Raw genomic sequence first — 24,339 nt, forward strand, 5'->3', positions numbered from 1 at the left:
CTAAAGCTAGTGGCAAGTGAGTCCTGTGGACTTCCCCGCAGGCCCTCTGCCCGGTGTGTGCCCTCATGGTGGACACGCTGACATGGGAACAGAGGATGACCAGTCCAGGACGCACCTCTTAGCATGCGAAACCCATTCCACTGACCACATCCGGGGTGTTCCCCCTTTAGAGTTTGCCTGTTTTAAGCTCCAAAATGTTTCATTCTACCTTCAAAGCATCATCCCGGGACCCATAAACACAGGGAAGTCTAAAAAAAATGTAATGGCCATGTTGTCTTTGTTTCCTTGATAGTATTAGGGCTTGAATTCAGGGCCTTGTGCTTTCTATGCTGGTGCTCTACCACTTGGGCCATGGCTCTAGCCCTGCTTTTCGCTGATTACTTTGGAGATGGAGGCTAGTAAACGTTTTTCTTTTGCCCAGGTTGGCCTCAAACCATGATCCTCCAGATCTCAGCCTCCCAATTAGCTAGAATTATAGGTGCAAACCACCATCGATCAATACTTTTATTATTATTTTTAATGCCAATACAGACAGCCTGGGCCATTTTGTTTGATGAATGCCTGATGTTGGAAGGCAGTTCTACAGGAAATGTTCTAGTATGGGGCAAGAGAATTTTTGTTTGTTTTGGTCGGTCATGGGGCTTGAACTCTGGGCCTGGGCACTGTCCTTCAGTTCAAGGCTAGACGCTACCACTTGAGCCACAGCACCGCTTCTGGTTTTCTGGTGGTTTATTAGAGATAAGAGTCTCATGGACTTTCCTGCCTGGGCTGGCTTTGAACCACGATCTTCAGATCTCAGCCTCCTGAGTAGCTAGGATTATAGGCGTGAGCCACTGGCGCCCGGCTTTTTGCAAGAGAATTTTTGAGGTGAGGATTACTTTCACCCACCAAAAATAGAGAAAAGTCTGCTTCTGTGCTCTGTTCTCAGGGCCTCAGTCACTTTTCCCAGAGTAAACTATGGGCTGTTGGAACGTTCCAGCAACCCTCCACCTCTTGAGTGATCAATTGTCTGTGGCTTCTCTTAGGAAGCCTTGGGTTACAATTATTGTCCAGGAGTGTTAGTCACATGAGAGTCCACACTGGAGACCAGGCCTCCTGGGGACACCAGCTGAGGAGCCTGACTCTTCAAGGAGTGTCCCTTCCAGCACACTATTTCTGAATGATTCTGGATGAGGGCAGACTCTCCGGGACAGCCTGTCTTTCTGACCTCGCACCTGGGTGAGTGTTGTTTCTCTGGCAGAAGACAGGCAAGTTTGCAGGGCAAGGAGAGCATGATTTCAGCTCAGCCAGGTCAGGGGGGACCAGAGGAAGGCAGGGCTCAGCATTTCACCAGTGGAACATTTATAAGACCAAGTGACCCGCTTGGCTAGAGGTCAAAGCCAGGCAAGAGGCAGAAGATGGAAGGGGAGCGCCTGTCACTTACCTCTGCTCGGGACCAGGCTATGGGGCTGCAGTCTCTCCAGTAGAGAGAAGGTAGACTCCTGGTGCGGCCTGCAGAGTATCCCGGGGTTCATTCTCCCACGTAGATCTGGTTGAAGATATCTGGACATCCCATCAGACTTTGGTCCCATGTTTATTCAGATGTCTGAGTCTCAGACCAAGGAATGACCCTCCCGAAATGCCAGATTGGCCCTCTCCAGCGAAGGGCCCCTAGCTTCCTGCCATCTCTCAGGAGTGCTGAGAAGCCTCGAGAAAGTGTTCCTCCAGGCCTGGATGTGAGAATGCGCTGTCAACTGTTGTGTAACATATTAAAAATTCTATTGCACGCGAACCACTTGTTAAATGACCGTCTTAGCCCATTCAACAGCATGTAGCACAGGGTACTGAATTCTACCTAGGATTTGTTAAAAGGAACCAACTTACTAGGTACCGGTGGCTCACGCCTGTAATCCTAGCACTCAGGAGGCTGAGGTCTGAGGATCCTGGTTTGAAGACAGCCCGGGCAGGAAAGTCCATGACTCTTTGTCTCCAATTAGCCACCAAAAAGTCGAAGTAGAGCTGTAGTTCAAGTGGTAGAGCATCATCAGCCTTGAAAATAACTAAGGGACAGCACCCAGGCTTTGCATTGAAGCCAGAGTGCCAACGTGCACATGTGTGTGTGCACGCAAGCGCGCACACACATACACACAGAACCTTCCTGGAGGGTTGTAACTGTTACCAGCCTCTCCTCCTGCCCCCTCCTCTACAAGAAGTTGATTCCTGGGTCATCTAAATAGCTCACATTTAGTAGAATTGGAGTCAGAATGGAAATTTTAATGTAATTTTAACTTCATGATTAAAAGAAATCCGAAACTAAGGCTGGGTGGGGTAAAGTGCTTGCCAAATATGTGTGAGGCCCTGGGTTCCCATCCTAGCACCAAGTGCAGTTTTCCCTTCTGCCTGGGCCAAAGCATCACCACTCCCCCCGTCCCGCCCCCCCAAGTCTGGATCTGAATGTCCAAGGGGCAGGGCACACCCTAGACAACGAGGAGCAATCTGAGTACCTGAATCCAGCCTCCAATACAGAGCACCCGCTGGAGGAACTCACTATACCTGGCCTCAGGTAGCCAGTACGGGTCATTTGTCTATTCCCTTTATTGGGGGATATTGGAGTTTGAGCCTAGGGCTTCACACTTGCTAGGAAGTTGCTCTACCATTTGAACTCAAGAGGCCCCAGCTCTTCTTGTTCTGGTTATTTTTGAGGCAAAAAATCTCACATTTTGACATTTCCCACTGTAGCTAGGATGACAGGCATGTGCCACCATGCCCAAGTCTTTTCTGTCGAGATAGGCGTCTCATGAACTTTCTGCCTAGGCTAGCCTCAAGCCATGATCCTCCTGCGTAGCTTACAGGTGAGCAATTGGTACCCCAGAAGGGGGTTCTTCCTTGTGCCTGACTGTGGTTTTTCCTAGGGCTTGTGGGGTATTCATTTCTCCCAAGGAGCTTGGTTAAATCTTAGTTTTATCAACTGACCCTAGCTTTGGGCTGAGTTAAGTACTAGAGACTGCCTGAAGATGCTCTTTCCTTTAGTCCTAGGCTGTAAGTAGGGCAGGTAAGTGCTGTATTACTTAGCTGTGTCCCTAGCCCAGGAACTGACAGATTGTGGTACTGGAGATCAAACTCAGAGCCTCACACTTCGTTACCTGCTATACCACCCAAGTCATACTCCTAATCCGCTTGCTTTTTTTTTGTGTGCCAGTTCTGGGGCTTGAACTCAGGGCCTGAGTGCTGTCCCTGAGCTTCTTTGCTCAGGGCTATCACTCTACCACATGAGCCACAGGTACTACTTCTGTGTATGTGGTACCGAGGAACCGAACCCAGGGCTTTATGAATGCTAAGCAAGCACTGTACCGCTGGGCCACATTCCCAGCCCTTAGTTTACTTTCAGATGAAGACTCCTGTTAGCTTGGCTTCAGACGAGATCCTCCCTCTGCCTGCCACACTTCCAGTTTTCCAAACACTTGCAGTTCCTGCCTGCAATCCTCCTTACTCAGGAGGCTGGTATCTGCAGGACTGTAGTTTGAAGGCAGTCTAGGCAGAAAAGTTTGCTAGGCTGCCTTTCTGAAATAAAAAGCAAAAAGCAAGGCTGGAGGTGTGGTTAAAGTGGCAGAGTGCCAGTCAAGCATGATGAGACCTTTCAAAAGGTAGCACTGCCAACCTCCCCCCCACCGCCAAAATTCAATGGTGATAGCTTTGGTTGGTCACATAAGAAACTATATAATCTGGAATTTGTAGCCTCAGCTCAACAATTTATGACTTCTCGCAATATGCTTCATGCCCAAGGCTGAGTGTGGGCAGGTAAATCCCAGGTGACCTCAATACAGATTAGTGAGCTTAGCCACTTGCTTGGCATGCTCCCTGCTCCTCCAGTCTGGGCACCTGTTACGCCAGGCCAGCAGGTTTGCAGCTTAGCTGGGGCAATGGTGCACCATGACGATTAGGGCCTCTCACCCACTCGTAGGTGAAGACAGGGCTGGCTGGCAGTGTTGGGAGCAGGAAGGATGCCGTGCTCACACACGCCGCAGCTGTCTCCTCAAACACTTAGGGCCATACAAAAACCTGCATAGGTATGCTTGTAGCAGTAGTCACAAATGCGTCCTAAGTCCTTTACCAGGGCCTGCCTGGGTAGCAGCCATGAGGCAGACTTGGAAGGTTCCTGAGATTTCATTTAAATAACACTCTGCAGGAGGCTGAGGGACAGCAGCCCACACTTGGGAGCCACAGTCGGGACAGGAACAAAAGCCAAGTACAAGGGGCAGTGTGGAACCTTCTGGGATGACGGAACTGTAAGATCTCTCACTTGTGCTGGCTGCCCTTGTCAGCAGGTACAGAAGTGCAGGTTAACAAGGGCTAACCTCCCCTGAGCGTAAACTCCACCTCAATAAACCTGCTTGAGAAACCAAAGCAGGGAATGAGCAAGGAACGGGTGGGAGGGGCTCAAAGTCAGTTGGGACAGCCTTAGGGACAAGGAAGTGGGAAAGAGCAGGAAGGAAACTCAATCTTTATCGGATGCTTTCCTTTAAAGAGGATTCTGAAGCGCATACTCTCACAAGCAACGACTTCCTTATGAACAGAACACAGCTTCCTTCAAGTCTCAAAGGCCCAAAGTGTGGAGGATCAAGGTCACTGGGTACAGACAGCAGAACTTACATCTGGGGCAGGTCGTCAGAGTACCTCATTGCCTTGTGAGCTGAAGCCAGAAATGGTCCAAAACAGTCACAAGCTGTCACAGACGAAGAATATGGAACTTAATCAGCAGAAGTAATGACTAAGCTTTCTTGGGGAAGGTCAGGATGGCTTGGCTAAGTGGCTGTAGTTGACACTAATAATATAAGCCTCTTAAATTTCACACTAATATAGATGTCCCACTTTCTGCAGCAAGGTGATATGGGGAATGCTGCTGTGGCGGTTAGGTATGAGAAACAAAACAGCAAGATGCAGGCCAGCTCAGAGTAAAGTCAACATCTAAAGCATTTATTTGGGTATCTTTAAACTTTTTACATATGGTACATTCCCAATTTTACAAGTTGTCCACAGATATGAAAAGTTATAGCCAATTTATTAAACAGATATGATTTTCCCTGATATGGAAGGCAAGTTTTGTTATATAAACATTTCTACAATAAACATAAAACATGCGGAACAAATCATAAAATTAAGATGCTTCAGCAGGTAGGGAAGATGAGCAGCTTCACATCAGGAAATCAAAAGGTGTGATGTTGTTTCAGGGTAACTCACCCTAGGCTCTCTGACATCTTGAGGATCCAGGGCAACTCCCGCTAACTCCAGGCCTCAGTGGACTCAGGCCCTAATGCTGCAGTATTTTCATGATTTGTGAAAATGCTAATGTCCCCTCACAGGAGAGTCCTGGTCTTAAGGTTTTAGTTTAAGCAAGGTGAGCAGAGAAAAGCTTTAATTAGCTGAACTTACAAGCTAAAAAAACCCAAAATGAAACTGCACGTGTCAAGGGTGAAGATAAACATTATGCCATTCACTGTCCTAAGGATTGACGTGGATAAATGAAAGGTCAGGAACAGGGAGAGCTATGGGTTCTAATCCGCACTTTTATCCTGGTGGACCTCCTCTGAGCTGCATGTAGCAATCCAGCAGTGCCAAGCAATGAATCCGGCCTCTAAGCTGTGCTTCTCACACACGGCCTTGGAGAGATGTGGCTCCTTCATCCTCAGGTTGGCACTGGTCTGATGGTGCAGAGCCGAGAGGATCAGAACTTGGAGATGTGATTCAGAAAAGCCAAGTCAAAGGGCTACTTGTTAAAAAATCCAAGAGCCACGTGTCATTCAGCTGGACTCTGCCCCATGCTAAGAGAAGCTCAAAATGGGCTGGGCACTGATGGCTCACACCAGTAATACTAGCTACTCAGGGACTAGATCTGAGGATCATGGTTCAAAGCCAGCCCAGGAAGTTAAGTCTGAGACTCTTATCTCCAATGAACTACCCAAACATTGGAAATGGAGCTGTGGCTCAAGTGGTAGAGCTCTAGCTTTGAGTAAAAAAAGCTCAGGGGTAGCGCCTGGGCTGTGAGCTTTCAAGCATTAGGATGGGGATGTGGGGGGAAGGCTCAAAATTCTTGTGCTAAGTCTGGTGTCACTGTAGATGTATTCAAGCTCCCAGCACACGTGTCACACAAAAGTACCTGTGTGATCAGATTGGGAGTCATATGACTAAGCAGCTGACATTCTAGAAAGGCACCTCTCAGTAAGAATGACATCTTTAAAAAGAATCAAATGCCTGGGTGTGCAGACTGACCCAGGAGTATAGGAGGGGAGCCAGAGGTAAGCAGTAGGACATGTACAGTGGGTGGGGAATCTCAAAAACTGCCTTCATATGTTGTGCTAGCATCTGAGTTAAGATGCTCTGGGTTCAACCTTAGAAAGAACAGAAAAGTTGACTGTCTGAAAAACTGGGAGATTCCTCTTTTGTTTCCAAAAAGCCCTTTATGCAAATTTTTCTCTCAAAGCCAAGGTCTTGGCAAAAATAGGAAAAATAATCCAAAAAAGCCAACCTTCCACAGGTTGTAAAAAACCTCCCTAGGCACTCCTGCACAGGTCCTGAGCGCGTCCGAACCACGCAGCGCAGGGAATCCCATCTTCAAATTCAACGGCTTTGCTTTGGAGGTAGGGTCCTGGCAGCAGAGGCGAACACCAGCGCTGAGGGGAGCCAGACAGTCTGATCCTGATGGGCCACAGAGCCTAGTTTCCTGCCTCTGCTGAAGCAGCACCAGTCAGCCCCAAGTTCACCAGGACCAATGATGGGAAATGTGTGGAAGACTGGCAGGTCATGGTGGTCAGACTCCTAGAGGGACAATGCCCCGTCCAGGAAGGGAAGTTCTTTCTTCTCTGGAATTTAGGAACCAGGCAGTGACATCTGAGGGACAGAGCAACAGTGCAAGGATATCTGCTGACAGCAACGTTTTCCTCAGTCCTGGAGCCACAAACTATAAAAATAAAACTGGGAAGGGAAGTTTAAATAAAGAATTTATTTTAGACTTTAGCAGAACATATTTCTACTTTTGTTCTTGAAAAGCCATCTAGGTTACAAAACTCCAATGTTTTGGGTAGTGAAGGGATTATAAATGCTGCCAGTCAATGCCAACCAGTGTGTGATTTGCTTCTTGTGCATGGCCAATTTCCTCTGTGATGCTGTGCTGGTGCCAGAGCTTCTGAATCTTCTTAAATCGTTCTTTGCACAAATGTAAGGGATTTCCTCGTCTAGAAAGAAGACAAATGTTACTCAGGATGCATGCTTTATTCACCTAGCATCCCCAATCCTTCCTGGTTGAGGAAAAGTACAAATTAACTGGTTTTAGAGCCTCTGCAACACTCTGTTCTGTAAGTGGCTGTACACACACACAGAGAAAAGATTTGGTATGGGGAGCTGATGAGCAGCTGACATGTGCTGAGAAGAGGAGGTACCTAAACTTGGCCTCTACTCAGTGTGAAGTGAGCTGAGGGTTCTGGAGGGCTGGGTTGAGGCTAAAATCTGTGTTGTTCTTTTTATGGGTAATGTAAAAACAGGACGGGGGCAAGGGGAGCAGAAGAGAGAGGGAAAGGAGAATTACTGTGATCTTCCAGCCACAGGTTTCAGCAGCAGCCAAATGTGAGTGCTGAGTCTAATTTAACCCCCAAGTGCAGCTTTGTTGGTCTCCCTGAGCTGCTCACACTCCTCAGGGCGGTAGGAAGAGCCAGGCACGATGGCATAGCCACCACCCAAGTACCTGGACACAGATCTTCGAATTATCTGCCTGGTTTTCTAGACCTCAAGTTTTGACTACTCAATCCTGGGCAGACATGTTACATCACAGGTTCTTTTTTTTTTTTTTGTCGATTGTGGGGTCTGAACTCTGGGCCTGGGCACTGTCCCTCAGCTCTTCACCTCAAGGCTAACGCTCTACCACTTGAGCCTCAGCCCCACTTCCGGCTTTTTCTGCTTATGTGGTGCTGAGGAATCGAACCCAGGGCCTCATGCATGCAAGGCAAGCACTGTACCACTGAGTCACCTTCCCAGCCCCAGGTTCTTATTTCTTTTGGACAAAAGGGAAGGTGTAAAACAGGTTCTTTAACAGTACTCAATGAATTGCTAGCATTTTGCGTGTGACCACTAGAAGCTTCCAGAGTAGAAGTGCCTAAGCCTCAGATGCCATGAAATTTTGTTCTGTAGATGCTGAATCTGTGACCTCAATTCCCCCCGCCCCCCAATCATTTGCTTGAACTCAGGGCCTTGGCGCTATCCTTGAGCTCTTTTGCTTAAGGCTAACGCTCTACCACTTTGAACATAGCACCATTTTTCTCACGGACTTTCCTGCCTAGGCTGGCTATGAACAACAATCCTCAGATTTCAGCCTCCTAAGCAGTTAGGATTACAGGCGTAAGTCACCAGTTAAAGTTTACTTTTTTTTGTTGGTTGTGGGGCTTGAAACTCAGTGCCTAGGCACTGTCCCTGAGCTTTTTTGCTCAAGGCAAAAGCATTTTACCATTTTGAGCCCCAGCACCACTTCCCAGTGATCCTAACTCTTTCGCAGGAAGACAAACACAACTCTGAGCATCATGAACCCCAAGAACCTAGGTATTCTCTGGAAAAGCATGTGAGTCAGATAGCTTCCCCAGCTTAGGGTAGGACGGTGTGGGCCTATGTGGCAATTCAAACCAATCTTTAGAGGACAAATGGAATCAAGTTGCTTTCATCATCCTCATGAAATTTCAAGGCTGGAAGAACAACAAGGCGGGCAGCCAGGTCCCCTTCTTAGAAAAAAGTACACAGTAACACACCCAGGCCGACTGCAGGCCTGCTTGGCTCACCCAGGACAGGCCTTTACCTGAGTCCCTGGTCTGTCTCCCCGTAGTCATCAAGGTATGGAGGAGAGTAAAAACAGCCTTTGGTTTTGCCGGCTAAAAATAGCACCTGACATTCACGAACTCTGTAGAGAGATTCATATAATTATACATTGGTAACTAAGATTTGTACACAGTTCCAAATGGGATGAGGTCTTATATATTCAGTGAGAACTTACTGTTTAGGAAATGATTGGGGCCCAGAGCGACCCTGTGTTGACCAAGAAGAGAGTCTGAGGAGTTCAGACTCAGGCCATTTCTATTTCAAACCCTAAACATCTCAACCACACATGTCACTAGGTCCCATCATGCCCAGTTCTCCCTTGTGTACACCATCCCAGAGACCCCAGTCTGTCTTGAACAGGGCAGGCACTCCACACCAGCAACTGGGTACTAGTGGTCCTCCCTGGATGCTGCCTTCCTTTCTTTAGCTCTTCATTGGAAGATCATATTCTTGGGGCTGGGAAGGTAGCTCAGTGGTAGAGCGCTTGCCTTGCATGTCTGAGGCCCTGGGTTTGATTCCTCAGTACCACATAAGAAAAAAACCGGAAGTGGCGCTGTGGCTCAAGTGGTAGAGCGCTAGCCTTGAGCTGAAGAGCTTAGGGACAGCGCTCAGGCCCAAAGTTCAGGCCCTACGACTGGACCAAAAAAAAAAAAAAAAAGGAAGATCATATTCTTAGGGAGTTATCCCCAGATCTAAAGTTCTACTCCTTGGTTCCCATTTCATAAGCTCCTCTGTCTGACCCCTCTTTTCCAACACACCTCCCTGCCTAAATTCTTCTCAGTCTTTTTCATATATTTGTCTCTCATTTGAAAATGAGCTCTAAGGGCAGAGGATGAAATTCAAGGCCACGTGAATGCTAAATATTCAACTACCACTAAGCTACAGCCCCAACCTCAGGGTGGGGAGTCTGGTCTACTTGGAAAATATCCCATTCTCAATGCCTACTACACAGAAATTCCTATCTGTTGTTGTACACTGTTGAACCAGCAAACACATGCCAGTTTGTGGCGTATGGGTAGAGGCAAAAATCTAAAAGCCAGAACATGACAGAAGGGGAGAAAGGAGTCCAGCTGGAAGTGTCACATTAGAGGGAAACATGAAGGAAACAGAACAGAATGATCAGCTGTGGACAGAGGTGGGGGAAGAAATGACAGTGGCCAGAAACCCAATGTGAGACGTGAGCAATGACTCATGTTCTACAAGCAAGCATGAAGAACGGCAGTCTCCAAAGTCTTCGCAATGCTGTCATTTCTGTGTCAATTGTTCAAGAGGAACAAACTGAGCAGAGCCATAGTTAAGAAGCCCCCGAAGGTCCTTACCTCAGGAAGATGCCAGCCCCAGAGCCACAGGAGTACGTGTGAGCTGTGCAGGCGCCTACATCCTCCCCTTCCAACTCTGTCTGGCAGCAGTAGCTCTGGGAACACAGAAGACTTCCACACACAAGGCACAGAGTTGGGGCTCTGCTCTTATCGCCACCTGATTTTGGACACCTCCATGGGACAAAGATAACAAGTTATTGCTCCAAAGAAGGGCTGGGGACCTTATGGTGGAAAACCACCCTGAAAATAACCACATTATTAAGAAGAGCCAAATACATACACTGTGTGGTCCCATAATAGAGTCTGGGGAACATCTCATATGCACACATCTAAACCACATGAGAACATCCAAGAAATCAACAACTAATGAAAATATAAACGGTGGCATGTAATGAAACACCAGGTAGCAGCAAAAGCAAAACTTAAAGCTTCTATGATCTAGATAAATCTTAGAAATAATGCAGTGAAACACAGGTATAAAGCATGTATGGTTAAATGCCACTTAAATAAAACAGTAACATGCTGCATAGGAAGATAACCTACGAGTTAACATCTAGAAGAACAGGAATGCTCATCATGCCACTTAGAGCAGTGGTTGTCTGCAACAGAGAGGAGATGCCCAGCGACATCAACTGTCTAGGTAATGTTCCATTTCTTACAGTGTTATATTCTTCCTAATGTCACTTGTGCATTGAACAGTTAAACATACATTAAAAGTTATTCTTATTACTTTAAAAGTGCAATTATTTCTAGGTGTCAGTGGCTCATGCTTGTAATCCTAGCTATTCAGGAGGCTGAGATCTAAGAATTGTGGTTCAAAGCCAGCGTCCAGGCCCTCAGTTCAAGCCCAATGACTGACAAAAAAAGAAAAAAAAAAAAAAAAAAAGCAAGAAAGCAAGAAAAAAAAGGGCAACTGTTACTAAGATAAGCCTTCTTCATTCATCAAACTTTTTTTTTTTTTTTTGCCATTCCTGGGCACTGTCCCTGAGCTTCTTTTGCTCAAGACTAGCCCTCTACCACTTGAGCCACAGTGTCACTGCTGGCTTTTTCTGTCTATGTAGTCCTGAAGAATTAAACCCAGGGCTTCAAGCATGCTAGGCAACCACTCTACCACTAAGCCACATTCCCAACCCATCATTCATGAAATTTGCCCCCATGACCTCTCATCCTGTACTGTGCTCTGAAACATGGTGGAGAATGATGTTTTCACAAGGCAGTAACAGGAAGTACTGCTATTTTAGACATTTCCTGACCCAAACAAAACAAAGAACCATCACCAAATCCCTCAACTTACGAGAAATTGGATGCTTGATTAATGAGGCTGCTGTAATCCTCTGGAAGGTCTATCAGTTTATTAGATTCTCTTGGATAGCTAAAAGAAAAAAGTAAAAATTCAAAGAACTCCATTAATATGAAATTGTTTTTTTTTTGGCTGGACGTGGGGCCTGAACTCTGGGCCTGGGCGCTGTCCCTCAGCACTTCAGCTCAAGGCTAGTGCTCTACCACTTGAGCCACAGCGCCACTTCCAGCTTTTTCTGCTTATGTGGTGCTGAGGAATTGAACCCAGGGCCTCATGCATGCAAGACAAGCACTCTGCCACTGAGCCACCTTCCCAACCCATTAATATGAAATCATATTGTAAGAACAGTGTTACCCTTAGTCAAAACAAAAGCTGACTCTAAGATCACCTGCTAGCATGTGGTATGAGCTAGAATAAACACCAAAGACTGCACTCACAGTAAGTGATAAGGACAGCAGCAATGGTGCAGACCCCTGACCCTCTTAAACTAGCTCATTAGCTACAGGAAGAAGAGGAGGGGCAGATGAGGATATTCATTCTTTTTTTTTGGGTCTGGTCGTGGGGTCTGAACTCAGAGCCTGGGTGCTGTCCCTCAGCTCTTCAGCTCAAGGCTAGCGCTCTACCACTTGGGCCATAGCGCCACTTCCGGCTTTTTTCTTTTTGCTTTTGTGGTGCTGAGGAATCGAACCCAGGGCCTCAGGCATGCAAGGCAAGTGCTCTACCACTGAGCCACCTTCCCAGCCCCAGGATATTCATTCTTAGCTGTTACCTAGACCACAGAACTCGAGGAATCGTAGATAGGATATGTTTACTAGGGGTGAGATGAGCTGGAACAGAAGACAGTAGAATAGACATGTTTTTTTTAGAGTTAGCCACCCATGTTGATAATGTGACTAGCTCATTCAGAAAAATGTTAGGCCCAAATCCAAGGTTTGAGGTCCACTGTCAGTGTGAGGCACTTTGCATGCACCTGCCTGCTCAGCACAGACTGCCGCTGACAGCCAGGAGACAGTAGCTCCTAACCATACCAGAGTCAACTAAGAGTCAGAACACCAACTGTAGGAAAAATAGTTTTGGGAGGTGGTGGCTTTAGTATTGTATTCTCAAGCTAAGAACTACTATTCAAGATTTTTCTGACTACAAGATTCAAATCAACAATATTTAACTGCTTTGTGAAAATTAAAATTTCATGTTCAGGCTAATAAAATTAGTGTTGTAATTTATGGATGTATGAAAGCAGACCAAGTAGATAAATCTCTGCAGCATTTTTCATTTGTTGATACTGAGGTTTAAACTCATGGCTTGGCTTTACTCATACTTTCAACTCATACTTGCTTGGCTTACTCATGGATGGTGTTTTATCATCTGAGCCATGTCTTTAGCCTAGCATTTTGATGGTTTACTGGAGGTGGGAGTTTCTCAGGCATTTCTGCCTAGGCTGGCTTCAAACTGCTATCTTGCAGGTCTCGATCTCTTGAGTAGCTAGGATTGCAGGTGTGAGCCACTGCACCCAACTTATCCTCTAGTTTTCTTAAGGAAGTTTGTACTCATTGTGTTACACCCAACAGGATCCTTTACTACAGAATCAGGGTAGAATACAAGAAATAAATGGGCTGGGAAGGTGGCTCAGTGTTAAGAGTGTTTGCCTTGCATACATGAAGCCCTGGGTTCCATTCCTCAGCATTATTACATAAGTAGAAAAAGCCGGAAGTGGTGCTGTGGCTCAAGTGGTAGAGCTCTTGCTTTGAGCTGAATAGCTGAGGGACAATGCCCAAGCCCAGAGTTCAAGCCCTACCACCACCACCACCACCAACAACAAAAAGAAATAAATGAAGAAAATAATTTGGCATAATTTGATACTGTTCAAAGGTAGTTACTGAGAGAATAAAAAAAGAACTAAGAAAAACCTAGATGAGGAACTATACTATTTATTTTTTGACAGTTGTAGGGCTTGAACTCTAGGTCTGGATGCTGTCGCTCAGCTCTTCAGCTTGAGGTGAGTGCTCTACCACTTGAGCCACAGCACCACTTCGGTTTTTCAGGTGGTTTATTGGAGATAAGAGTCTCATGGAGGCTCTCAGCATGGCTCAGTGGTAGAGTGCTTGCCTTTCATGCATGAGGCCCTGGGTTTAATTCCTCAGCACCATGTAAGAAAAAGCTGGAAATGGAACCATGGCTCAAGTGATAGAGCACTCACCTTGAGCAAGAGCTCAGGACAGTGCCCAGGCCCAGAGTTCAAGCCCCACAACCAACAACAACAACAACAACAACAACAAAAATCTCATGGATTTTCCTGCCTGGGCTGGCTTTGAATATGATCCTCAGATCCTCCTTAGTAGCTAGGATTACAGGTGTAAGCCACCAGTGCCTGGCTAGAACTATGCTACTTAAAGCATCCCAAAATATAATAAAACTTGCTTCCTTTAAAAATAATACACTAGGGGGCTGGGAAGGTGGCTCAGTGGTAGAGCACTAGCCTTGAGCTGAAGAGCTGAGGGACAGCGCCCAGGCCCAGAGTTCAGGCCCCACAACCGGATCCCCCCCCAAAAAAAATACACTAGGGGCTGGGAAGGTGGCTCAGTGGTAGAGGGCTTGCCTTGCATGCCTGAGTCCCTGGTTTGATTCCTCAGCACCACATAAGCAAAAAGAAAAAAGCCGGAAGTGGCGCTGTGGCTCAAGTGGTAGAGCGCTAGCCTTGAGCTGAAGAGCTGAGGGACAGCGCCCAGGCCCAGAGTTCAGGTCCCACAACTGGACCCCCCCCAAAAAAATAAATAAAAAATAAGATAAAAATAATACACTAAGCTGGGCGCTGGTGGCTCACGCCTGTCATCCTAGCTACTCAGGAAGCTGAGATCAGAGGATTACAGTTCAAAGTCAGCCCGGGCAGTAAACTCCATGAGACTCTTTTATCTCAAATAAACCACCAGAAAACCAGAAGTGCTGCTGTGGCTCAAGCAGTAGAGTGCTTGCCTTGAGCTGAAGAGCACAGGGACAGCGCCCAGGCCCAGAGTTCAAGCCCCAGGACCTACAAAAACAAAACAAAACAAAACACACTAAGCCAGGTGCCAGTGGCTCACGCCTATAATCCTTGCTACTCAGGAGGCTGAGATCTGAGGATCACAGTTCAAAGCCAGCTCGGGCAGCAAAGTCAATGAGACTCTGATCTCCAATAAACCACCAGAAAACTGGAAATGGTGCTGCTGTGACTCAAGTGGTAGAGTGCTTGTCTTGAGCTGAAGAGCTCAGGGACAGAGCCCAGGCCCAGAGTTCAAGCCCCATGGGGGGGGGGGGGGGAAGGGAGTTGGGGGGGGGGATTGGAGGGGTGGGATGGGGAATTGGAACAAAGTGGTAGAGTGCTAGCCTTCAGCAAAAGAGTGTTCAGGAACAGTGTTCAGGCCCTGGGTTCAAGCCCCATGACCGACAAAAACAAAAAACAAAAGCATCAAATTTGAGTAAAAAAGCCATGTGATAGCATGATGCCCTGAGTTCTAGACCTAAAACCGAAGCGCACGCACGCACGCACGCACGCACGCACGCACGTGCGCGCACGCAAGGTTCTTTTTTTTCCTTTTTGGTGCTAGTCCTAGAGTTTTATTGGACTCAGGGCCTGAGTGCTGTCCCTGAGTGTCTTTGCTCAAGGCTAGCTCTCTACCAAGCTCTACCACTGAAGCTACCACTTCTGGCTTTTTGGTGGCTAATTGGAGATAGTGCTTCACTGGTTTTCCTGCCTGGGCTGGTTTCAAAAGGTAATCCTCAGATCTCAGCCTCAAGAGTAAATAGGATTACAGGCATGAGCCACCAGTAAGTGGCAAAACAAGTTTTTTCGTTTTTGTTTTTGGAAAGACAAGTGTGGGGAAGTCAGTTTCCAGGAAATCTAGCACTTACATCCCGGGCATCTTCCCTGACTCTGCCACCCACCCCAAATAAGTCTATGATTACTTTTAACTTACCTTATTGCATCTCTTTCACCTTGTAGGTATCTTTTAACTTCACCGTTATGACACCAACTTTAATATAAATGGGAAAAAAACCATTTTTTTAAAGTGCTAGAACAAGATTGTCCTCCCTCTCAATAGCTAATAAAAGAAAAATAACCTTTAATATGCTTCCCTCCTCAAAAACACAGAGAAATGCCATATTTTCCATATATATATATATATATATATATATATATATATATTTTTTTTTTTTTGCCATTTTAACCATATACTCCTGTAGCGCTTGGCTTTTTGAAGCCAAGGAACTACCATCCTCCTGCTTCTGTCTCCTGAGTGCTAGAATTATAGGCATGCTCCATCATGCTAGCTTCCATCTTTTCATGTACTTATTACACTAGTGGATTTTTCTTTTTCTTTTTTTCTGCCAGTCCTGGGGCTTGATAAACTCAGGGCCTGAGCTTCTTTTTTCTACTCTACCACTTGAGCCACAGGTACCATTTCTGGCTTTTTCTGTTTATGTGGTACTGAAGAATCAAACCCAGGGCTTCATGTATGCTAGGCAAGCAATCTACCACTAACCCACATACCCTGCCCTACACCAGTATATTTGTGTATCTTCTTTGGAGGAATGTCCAAGTCCTTGGTCCATCTTAGCTACTTAGATAAATGCTTTTAAAGTATTTTGTCCATTTTGTGGGTAAATGGCTATATATCTTAATTCAAGTTACTAACTTGACCCAGTTGAAAGACCAATTCCTGAAGACTGTAGTTTCTCGAATATACTTTAAGTTTTAAGCATGTACTATACATAGTACATAAGTACAAGGCTGGGAATGTGGCTTAGTGGTAGAGTGCTTGTCAAGCATGAATGAAGTCCTGGGTTCCATTTCTCAGAACTACATAAACAGAAAAAGCCAGAAGTGGCACTGTGGCTCAAGTGGTAGAGTACTAGCCTTAAGCAAATGAAGCTCAAGGACAGTGGTCAGGCCCTGAGCTCAAGCCCCAGGGCTGGAAAAAAAAAAAGTTAGTGACCCCACTATCAACTCAATAAGCTGAGTGTCATTCCAATTATGCAGGAAGCAGAAATAAAAAAAGTAAGTACATAAGGAGATAAACATATGATAGTATTTTGTTCTTTCCCTGCGAATCTACTCATGTTATTCACTAGTTGGGCAAAAATCTAACCCCAAAGCCAAAAGCTTTAACTAACAAATCTTAATTCTTTTTTTTTTGTTTAGTCATGGGGCTTGAACTCTGGGCCTGAGTGCTGTCCCTTAGCTCTTCAGCTCAAGGCGAGCGCTCTACCACTTGAGCTACAGCGCCACTTCCAGTTTTCTGGTGGTTTATTGGAGATAGGAGTCTCATGGTCTTTCCTGCCCGGGCTGGCTTTGAACCGCGATCCTCAGATCTCAGCCTCCTGAGTAGCTAGGATTACAGGCGTGAGCCACCAGCGCCCGGCTACAAATCTTAATTCTTATAACAGAAATTTTGTGTTGAAACAGACCTAGCTTGTTATTTGAAAATTCTGTCATGTATGAAAAAAACGAAAGTGCTGGCTCACACCTGTAATTCAACTACTTAGAAGGCTGAGATCTGAGGATCAGGGTTCAAAGCCAGCCCAGGCAGGCAAATCTTGAGACTCTTATCTCCAATTAACCACCAGAAAACCTGAAGTTGTAGCTTTGACTCAAAGTAGCAGAATGCTAGCCTTGAGTAAAAAGAACTGAGGGACAGTGCCCACGCCCTGAGTTCAAGCCTCATGATCGACCAAAAAAAAAAAAAAAAAGTTTCATATATCTTGTCAATATAATGCAGTAGGGTAAATAATCATTACCTTTCAATCAGTGAATTCATTATCTCACTATTTTCTTGAAAAAGGCATATGAGGTTGGTTGGTAGGTTAAGATAGTTACACAAATGTTCAAAGTGTCTTGTTCCAGAAACTGCAGACAGAAAGAGAATATATAAAACAGTTAAGTACATTCTCTCTGGGGGGAAGCAATAGGAAAGCTTCAAAAAAAGTACAACAGAAATTCATTCAAAGCACACAAGACAATGGGCAGAATGGAGTGAGGCCACAATTTCCTGGTGTCTCAGGCTCATCTACCTCACTGTGAACATCAAAATATACAGATGGCATATTGGCACCCTAGCCTAGAAAACAATACAGCAGTTCAAGAATATAAGATGGTTTATCATGAGAGGTGGACTTAGCACAATTGCTATTATTGCCTGGACAAGTAATAGCATAGAAGACAGACAACAAACTTTTTTTTTTTTTTTGGGTCCGGTTGTGGGGCTTGAACTCTGGGCCTGGGCGCTGTCCCTCAGCTCTTCAGCTCAAAGCTAGCGCTCTACCACTATGAGCCACAGCGCCACTTCCGGCTTTTTTCTTTTTGCTTATGTGGTGCTGAGGAATCAAACCCAGGGCCTCATGCATGCAAGGCAAGCGCTCTACCACTGAGCCACCTTCCCAGCCCAGACAACAAACTTTTAAGAGCAGGATTACATGCATGCATCCTACAACCAGTGCAGGCACTGTCAGAACACAGGCATTAGGTTTATGCTACTTTCATTAAATAAACCAACAGAGAACCTGGAAAACAAATGTGGAATAGCAAACCAACTTTAAATTTAAAATCAGATTTATATACAATTGTGTTATACTGAATTTTAATGCCATTAACTTAAGAATTATTTAAAGCTGTTCATTTTCACTTTAAAAAACTCTGAGGGACCCAATTTATAAATTATATATGCGGGACAATCTAACAGCTAAAAATAAAATTAAGAGTTTTATAAGCAATGTGTTTCACAAAGCAGAACATAGAAGTTGAACAGTACACTTACTGAGATCCAAATGAAGGTGCAAACACAGACACAGACACACAGATACAGACACACACATACACATACACAATCCTTTCCAAATGGCTCTCATTCTTTAATTCAACTTTACCACAGTCAACTAGTTGTACTGTAAACTATTTTTGTGTGCCAGACTTGGGGTTTGAACTCAGGACCTGGGTCTGAGCCTAAACTTTTTTTTCCCCTCAAGGCTAGCTCTCTACTACTTGAGCCACAGGTTCCACATTTGGGTTTCAGTTTCTTTCTAAGTGGTTAATTAGAGATAAGGGTCTCATGGATTTTCCTGCACAGGTTGGCTTTGAACTAGCACCCTAAGATCTCAGCATCCTAAGTAGCTAGGATTACAGGCGTGAGCCACCAATGCCTGGTTTTAGCTTTCAATTGTGTTAATCACCTTTATTCTCAACTGCTTGGGTAATTTTCTACATTTCCAAAGAAATAAGAAGTTACCTCGCATTTCGGGTGGAGGTGGAACTCCATTAAGATAATGGAAAAACAAGGCAGAACACTTGAGGAATGGCATGATCCCAGCTTTAACACGCCTCCACAGATGCCAGCCAGAGGATATTTCTTTCAAGGCACTGGAAAAGAGAACAATATTAGGGTATCTAGAAAGAAAAGATCTTGTTAGATAAAGCATGGTGTGACCAAGATTCGAAGTCGATGGTGCATATAGAAGCAGGTTAACAGGCTAATAGTTGCCCTGGTTTTTAGAAAATGTCAGGTTTAAATAGTGCTATAGTCTCCAATACTGTTAAGATTTCCAAGAGTAATATAGTCATAAAAAATATTATGAAAGGGGCTGGGAAGGTGGCTCAGTGGTAGAGCGCTTGCCTTGCATGCCTGAGGCCCTGGGTTTGATTCCTTAGTACTACATAAGCAAAAAGAAAAAAGCCGGAAGTGGCACTGTGGCTCAAATGGTAGAGCGTTAGCCTTGAGCTGAAGAGCTGAGGTACAGCGCCCAGGCCCAGAGTTCAGGGCCCACGACCGGACCCCAAAAAAAAAAAATTATGAAAAAGCAGTGTGAGGTCCTGAGATAAAACCCCACCAATTATTTTAGCATCTTATATTAGTATTATTTTGGCTATTGTCACACTAATTTATCTTACATATTTGTAACTATATAAAGTTTCAGATTAACATGCTTTATAGAACACCATTTGACCTAATTTTGTTGTTTGTGGCACTTGAATTCAGGGCCTGGGTGCTGTCCCTGAGCTTTTTCACTCAAGGCTATTGCTCTACCACTTTGAGCCACAGAACCACTTCCTTGACTTTTTTTTTTTGGTGGGGGGGTGGGGTGGGGGGTTTGGTTGTAGGGCTTGAACTCTGGGCCTGGGTGCTGTCCCCGGGTGCTGTCTCTCAGCTCTTCAGCTCAAGGATAGCACTCTACCACTAGAGCCACAGCGCCACTTCCAGCTTTTTCCCTTTATGTGGTGCTGAGGAATCGAACCTAGGGCCTCATGCATGTAAGTCAAGGGCTCTACCACTGAGCCACCTTCCCAGCCCCACGCTCTACCACTTGAGCCACAGCACTACTTCCAGTTTTGAGCCACAGCACTACTTCCAGTTTTCTGAGTAGTTTATTGGAGATAAAGAGTCTCTCGGCCATTCCTGCCTGGGCTGGCTTCGAACTTCGATCATCAAATCTCAGCCTGCTGAGTTGCTAGGATTATAGGTGTGAACCACCAGTGCCTGGCTGACCTAATTTTAAATATGTTCCTAATACATCAGAATACATCAATTTACACCAAATGATTTCCTCATATATAAACACTTAGAATACTTCCAATCCTCCCTTGTACAAGCAGTGTCAGAATGTATATTTTTATATGCCTGTACATTTTCCTATATGTTAATCACTTTGTTGGGGGAGGGTTCAGGAGGGAAAACTGGGAGAAAATGAAGGAAGTGGTGACACTGTTCAAAAGGAAATGTATTCATTAGCTGATTTATTTAACTGTAACCCCTCTCTGTATACTACCTTTACAATAACAATTAAAAAATTACTTTGTTTGGGGCTGGGAAGGTGGCTCAGTGGCAGAGTGCTTGCCTTGCATCAGAGTGCTTGCCTTGCATGCATGAGGCACTACATAAGCAGAAAAAGCTAGAAGTGGCACTTTGGCTCAAGTGGTAGGGCGCTAGCCTTGAGCTGAAGAGCTGAGCGACAGTGCTCAGGCCCAGAGTTTAGGCCCCATGACCGACAAAAAAAAAAAAAAAAAAATTACTTTGTTAATGTGGGTTCCCCAAATGGGATAATTTAGTGAAAGAACAAACATTTTGTTAGTTGTTTTGATACAGTCACAATGTAGGTGAGGATGGCCTCAAACTCATGATCCTCTTCCTATCTCAGTCTCTTCAGTGCTGGGATTACAGCTGTGCACCACTTTGCCTTGCAAGAATAAGAATTTTTATAAGTTTTTGACATACACTGTTAAGAACCTAAGTATATCCAGGTGCTGGTGGCTCACACCTGTAATCCTAGCTACTCAGGAAGCTGAATCTGAGGATTGTGGTTCAAAGTTAATTGGAGACACATGTCACCAATTAATTAGCAAAAAGCCAAGAGTGAAGCTGTGGTTCAAGTAGTAGAGCACTAAGCTTAAACAAAAAAGCCTCAGGGAGAGCACTTAGGCCCTCTACTGCTCTCCTTACCCCCCCAAAAAAGAAGTTAAGTGTAAGTGAGACTGCTGTACCAAAATGTAATTACTATACTCATACAGAATAGGGAGTAGAAATCCAATGATATGGAGAATAGTAATTTTTTTTTTGATCGGTTGTGGCACCTGAACTCTGGGCCTGGGCTCTGTCCTTCAGCTCTTCAGCTCAAGGCTAGCGCACTACCACTTGAGCCATGGTGCCACTTCTGGCTTTTTCTGTTTATGTGGTGCTGAGGAATCCAATCCAGGGCCTTGAACATGCAAGGCAAGCACTATACCACTAAGCTACCTTCCCAGCCCCTTGGAGAACAGTAATTTTACTTCATATCTGCAACTCTTGGATATTAACTTAGAAATAACGCCAATTTAATTTGCATCTCTCAGTTCCTAAGGAGACAACATATATTTCAGAAAGGCAGTTTTTCAAAGTTAATGTATTCACTAGTCTGTGTCAGGTCCCTGAGAAAATGAAGGGATCCATAGCAAATCCATGTAGCAAGACTGGTATGAAATTATTCTTCTCTCAGAGAATTCCAGTTTTCTCAAGTGAATTCCTATATACATAGTTCTCTTATACATAGATAGCAGTTCTCTTAACTGACAAATGAACTCTCTTCTCAGTTAGCCTGACTACTAATGGAGGATGCTTTGGGAAGAGGGTAGCCGCACCTTCCTGTGAAGCGGTGAAGGGTGCTATATATAGCAAGAACCGCCAATTCTTCTTCTGTAGAGGTATTTTCTTGATCCATGCCATTCTCCTCTGAAAGATAAGCAAACAGTAACACTGTTTTCCTAGTATGACTGTTGTCAAAAGAACCGATCAGTCAAGCTCTCATCTATATCCATACACTTTTATATAACATGAAACAGTCTCATAAATAAGTGTGAACATAGTACTGAGCCATCCAACACGAGGCAGGTAAAATCATTTTTTTTTTTTTTTGCCAGTCCTGGGCTTGAACTCAGGGCCTAGGCACTGTCTCTGAGCGTCATTTACTCAAAGTTAGCACTCTACCACCACTTGAGCCACAGCACTACTTCTGGCTTTTTTCTGTTTATGTAGTACTAAGGAATGGAACCCAAGGCTTGAGGTATACTAGGGAAGTACTCTACTACTAGACCACATTCTCAGCCCTAAATACTTTTTTTGTTGTTGTTGGTTGTGGGGCTTGAACTCTGGGCCTGGGTGCTGTCCCTTAGCTCCTCAGCTCAAGGCTAGACAGTTCCACTTCCGGTTTTCTGGTGGTTAACTGGAGATAAGTGTCATGGACTTTCCTTGCCCAGGCTGGCTTTGAACCGCAAGTCTCAGATCTCAGCTTTCTGAGTAACTAGGATTACAGGGGTGAGCCACCAGCTCCCGGCGCTAAATACCTTTTTAAAAAAATGTTGATAAGCCGAGCGACTGTGGCTCACGCCTGTAAACCTAGCTACTCAGGAGGCTGAGATCTGAGGATCACAGTTCAAAGCCAGCTCAGGCAGGAAAGTCTGTGAAACTCTTATCTTCAATAAACCACTAGAAAGGGCTGGGAAGGTGGCTCAGTGGTAGAATGCTTGCCTTGCATGGCATGGGGCCCTGGGTTCAATTCCTCAACACCACATAAGCAAAAAGAAAAAGCCGGAAGTGGCGCTATGGCTCAAGTGGTAGAGCGCTAGCCTTGAGCTGAAGAGCTGAGGGACAGAGCCCAGGCCCAGAGTTCAGGCCCCACGACCAGACCTCCCCTACCCACCCCCCCCAAAAAAAATACCCACCAAAAACAGGAAGTGGCACTGTAGCTGAAGTGGTAGAGTGCTTGCCTTGAGCTGAAGAGCACAAAGACAGAACCCAGGCACAGAGTTCAAGCCCCACAACTGACCCCCTCCAAAAAACCAACCAGACAAAACAAAAAACAAAAACCACCTTGATAAGGGTTGGGAATGTAGCTTAGTGCTTGCCTAGCAAGCCCTGGGTTTGATTCCTCAGTGCCACATAAACAGAAAAAGCTGGAAGTGGTGCTGTGGCTCAAGTGGTATAGTGCTAGCCTTGAGCAAAAAAAAGGTTAAGGACAGTGCCCAGGCCCCGAGTTCAAGCTCCAGGACTGGTAAGAAAAAATAAAAAGTTTGATAAACAGGAAGTTTCAATGAAAACATAATAATGATGAATTTACAGGGCATTACCAAATGCCTAAGTGATAGTTTGAAACATAAAATTCAAAGGAGTTAGCTACTCAGAGGCTAAGATTTGAAGATTACCAGGTAAGTCTATGAGACTCATCCCCAATTTACCACTAAGAAAAGCCAGAAGTGGAGCTATGGCCCAAGTGATAGAGTTCTAGCCTTGAGCAATAAAGCCTAGGGACTGCTGGGTATCAGAGATCATGCCTGCCATCCTAGCCTCCTATTCAGGAGGCTGAGATCTGAGGATCATGGTTCAAAGCCAGCCCGGTAAGGAAAGTTCATGAGACTATTATCTCCAATTAACCAACAGAAAACTGAAAGTGTCGCTGTGGCTTAAGTGGAAGAGTGCTCCTTTGAGCTGGAGAGCTCAGGGTCAGTGTCCAGGCCAAGTTCAAGCCCAATGATCAACTTAAAAAAAAAAAAAAGCCAAGGGATAGTGTCTAAGACCCTGAGTTCTAGGACCGGTGCAGGCGCATGCATGAGTGTACACACACACACACACACACACGCGCACGCACGCACGCACATGCGCATACACGCATACGCACACACGCATACGCACACACGCATACACACACACACACACACACACACTAAAGAAGTTAAACTACTATGCTACTCAAATATTAATGAACTTGTAAAATAAAAAAAAAAGGAACAAGCTAGGTGCAGGTGGGTCATACCTATAATCCTAGCTACTCAGGAGGCTGAGATTTGAGGATTGCGGTTTAAAGCAGGCCCAGGCAGGAAAGTCTGAGTCTCAGTTCCAATTAATCACAGAAAAAACAACAACAACAACAAAAAAACCTTGAAAGTGGAGCTATCTCTCAAGTGGTAAAGTGCTATCCTTGCTCAAGGATGGCACCCAAGCCCAGAGTTCAAGCCCCACGACCACCAAAAAAAAAAGAAAGAAAGGAAGAGAAAAATACTTTTTGAGCAAGGCAATTACTGGAGTACAAACTTGAGGCCTACTACTTTCTTGGCTTGCTTACTTGACTGGCACTCTGAGCCATGCCTCCAGCCTAGTTTTTTTTTGTCAGTCATGGGGCTTGAACTCAGGCCCTGGGCACTGTCCTTCAGCTCTTCAGCTCAAGGCTAGCACTCTACCACTTGAGCCACAACACCACTTCCTATTTTCTGGTGGTTTATTGGAGATAGGAGTTTCATGGACTTCCTTACCTGGGCTGGCTTTAAACCGTGATCCTGAAACCCGGCGCTAGTGGCTCACGCCTGTAATCCTAGCTACTCAGGAGGCTGAGATCGGAGGA

General features: G+C 45.3%; 1 protein-coding gene across 3 annotated transcripts in view; it reads right to left on the reverse strand.

Annotated features, from left to right (window-relative positions):
* Positions 1-4,939: 4,939 nt before the first annotated feature.
* Positions 4,940-24,339, reverse strand: part of Ubr2 (ubiquitin protein ligase E3 component n-recognin 2) — a 101,109-nt gene continuing 81,709 nt past the window's right edge. For 2 of the 3 annotated variants that reach the window (XM_070023731.1, XM_070023730.1), the window contains exons 40-47: positions 21,587-21,677; positions 18,708-18,838; positions 17,224-17,332; positions 15,402-15,458; positions 11,446-11,523; positions 10,152-10,322; positions 8,813-8,914; positions 4,940-7,208 (exon numbers count right to left, since the gene is read on the reverse strand). In XM_070023731.1, coding sequence (XP_069879832.1) covers positions 7,067-7,208; positions 8,813-8,914; positions 10,152-10,322; positions 11,446-11,523; positions 15,402-15,458; positions 17,224-17,332; positions 18,708-18,838; positions 21,587-21,677 — 881 coding nt within the window. In that variant the 3' untranslated portion in view covers positions 4,940-7,066. The remainder of the gene's footprint in view (positions 7,209-8,812; positions 8,915-10,151; positions 10,323-11,445; positions 11,524-15,401; positions 15,459-17,223; positions 17,333-18,707; positions 18,839-21,586; positions 21,678-24,339) is intronic. The other variant, XM_070023732.1, reaches the window with a different exon arrangement.

The sequence above is a fragment of the Dipodomys merriami genome, unplaced genomic scaffold (assembly GCF_024711535.1).
Source record: "Dipodomys merriami isolate MVZ:Mamm:240054 unplaced genomic scaffold, mDipMer1.0.p SCAF_16, whole genome shotgun sequence".
Classification (NCBI taxonomy): Eukaryota; Metazoa; Chordata; class Mammalia; order Rodentia; family Heteromyidae; genus Dipodomys; species Dipodomys merriami.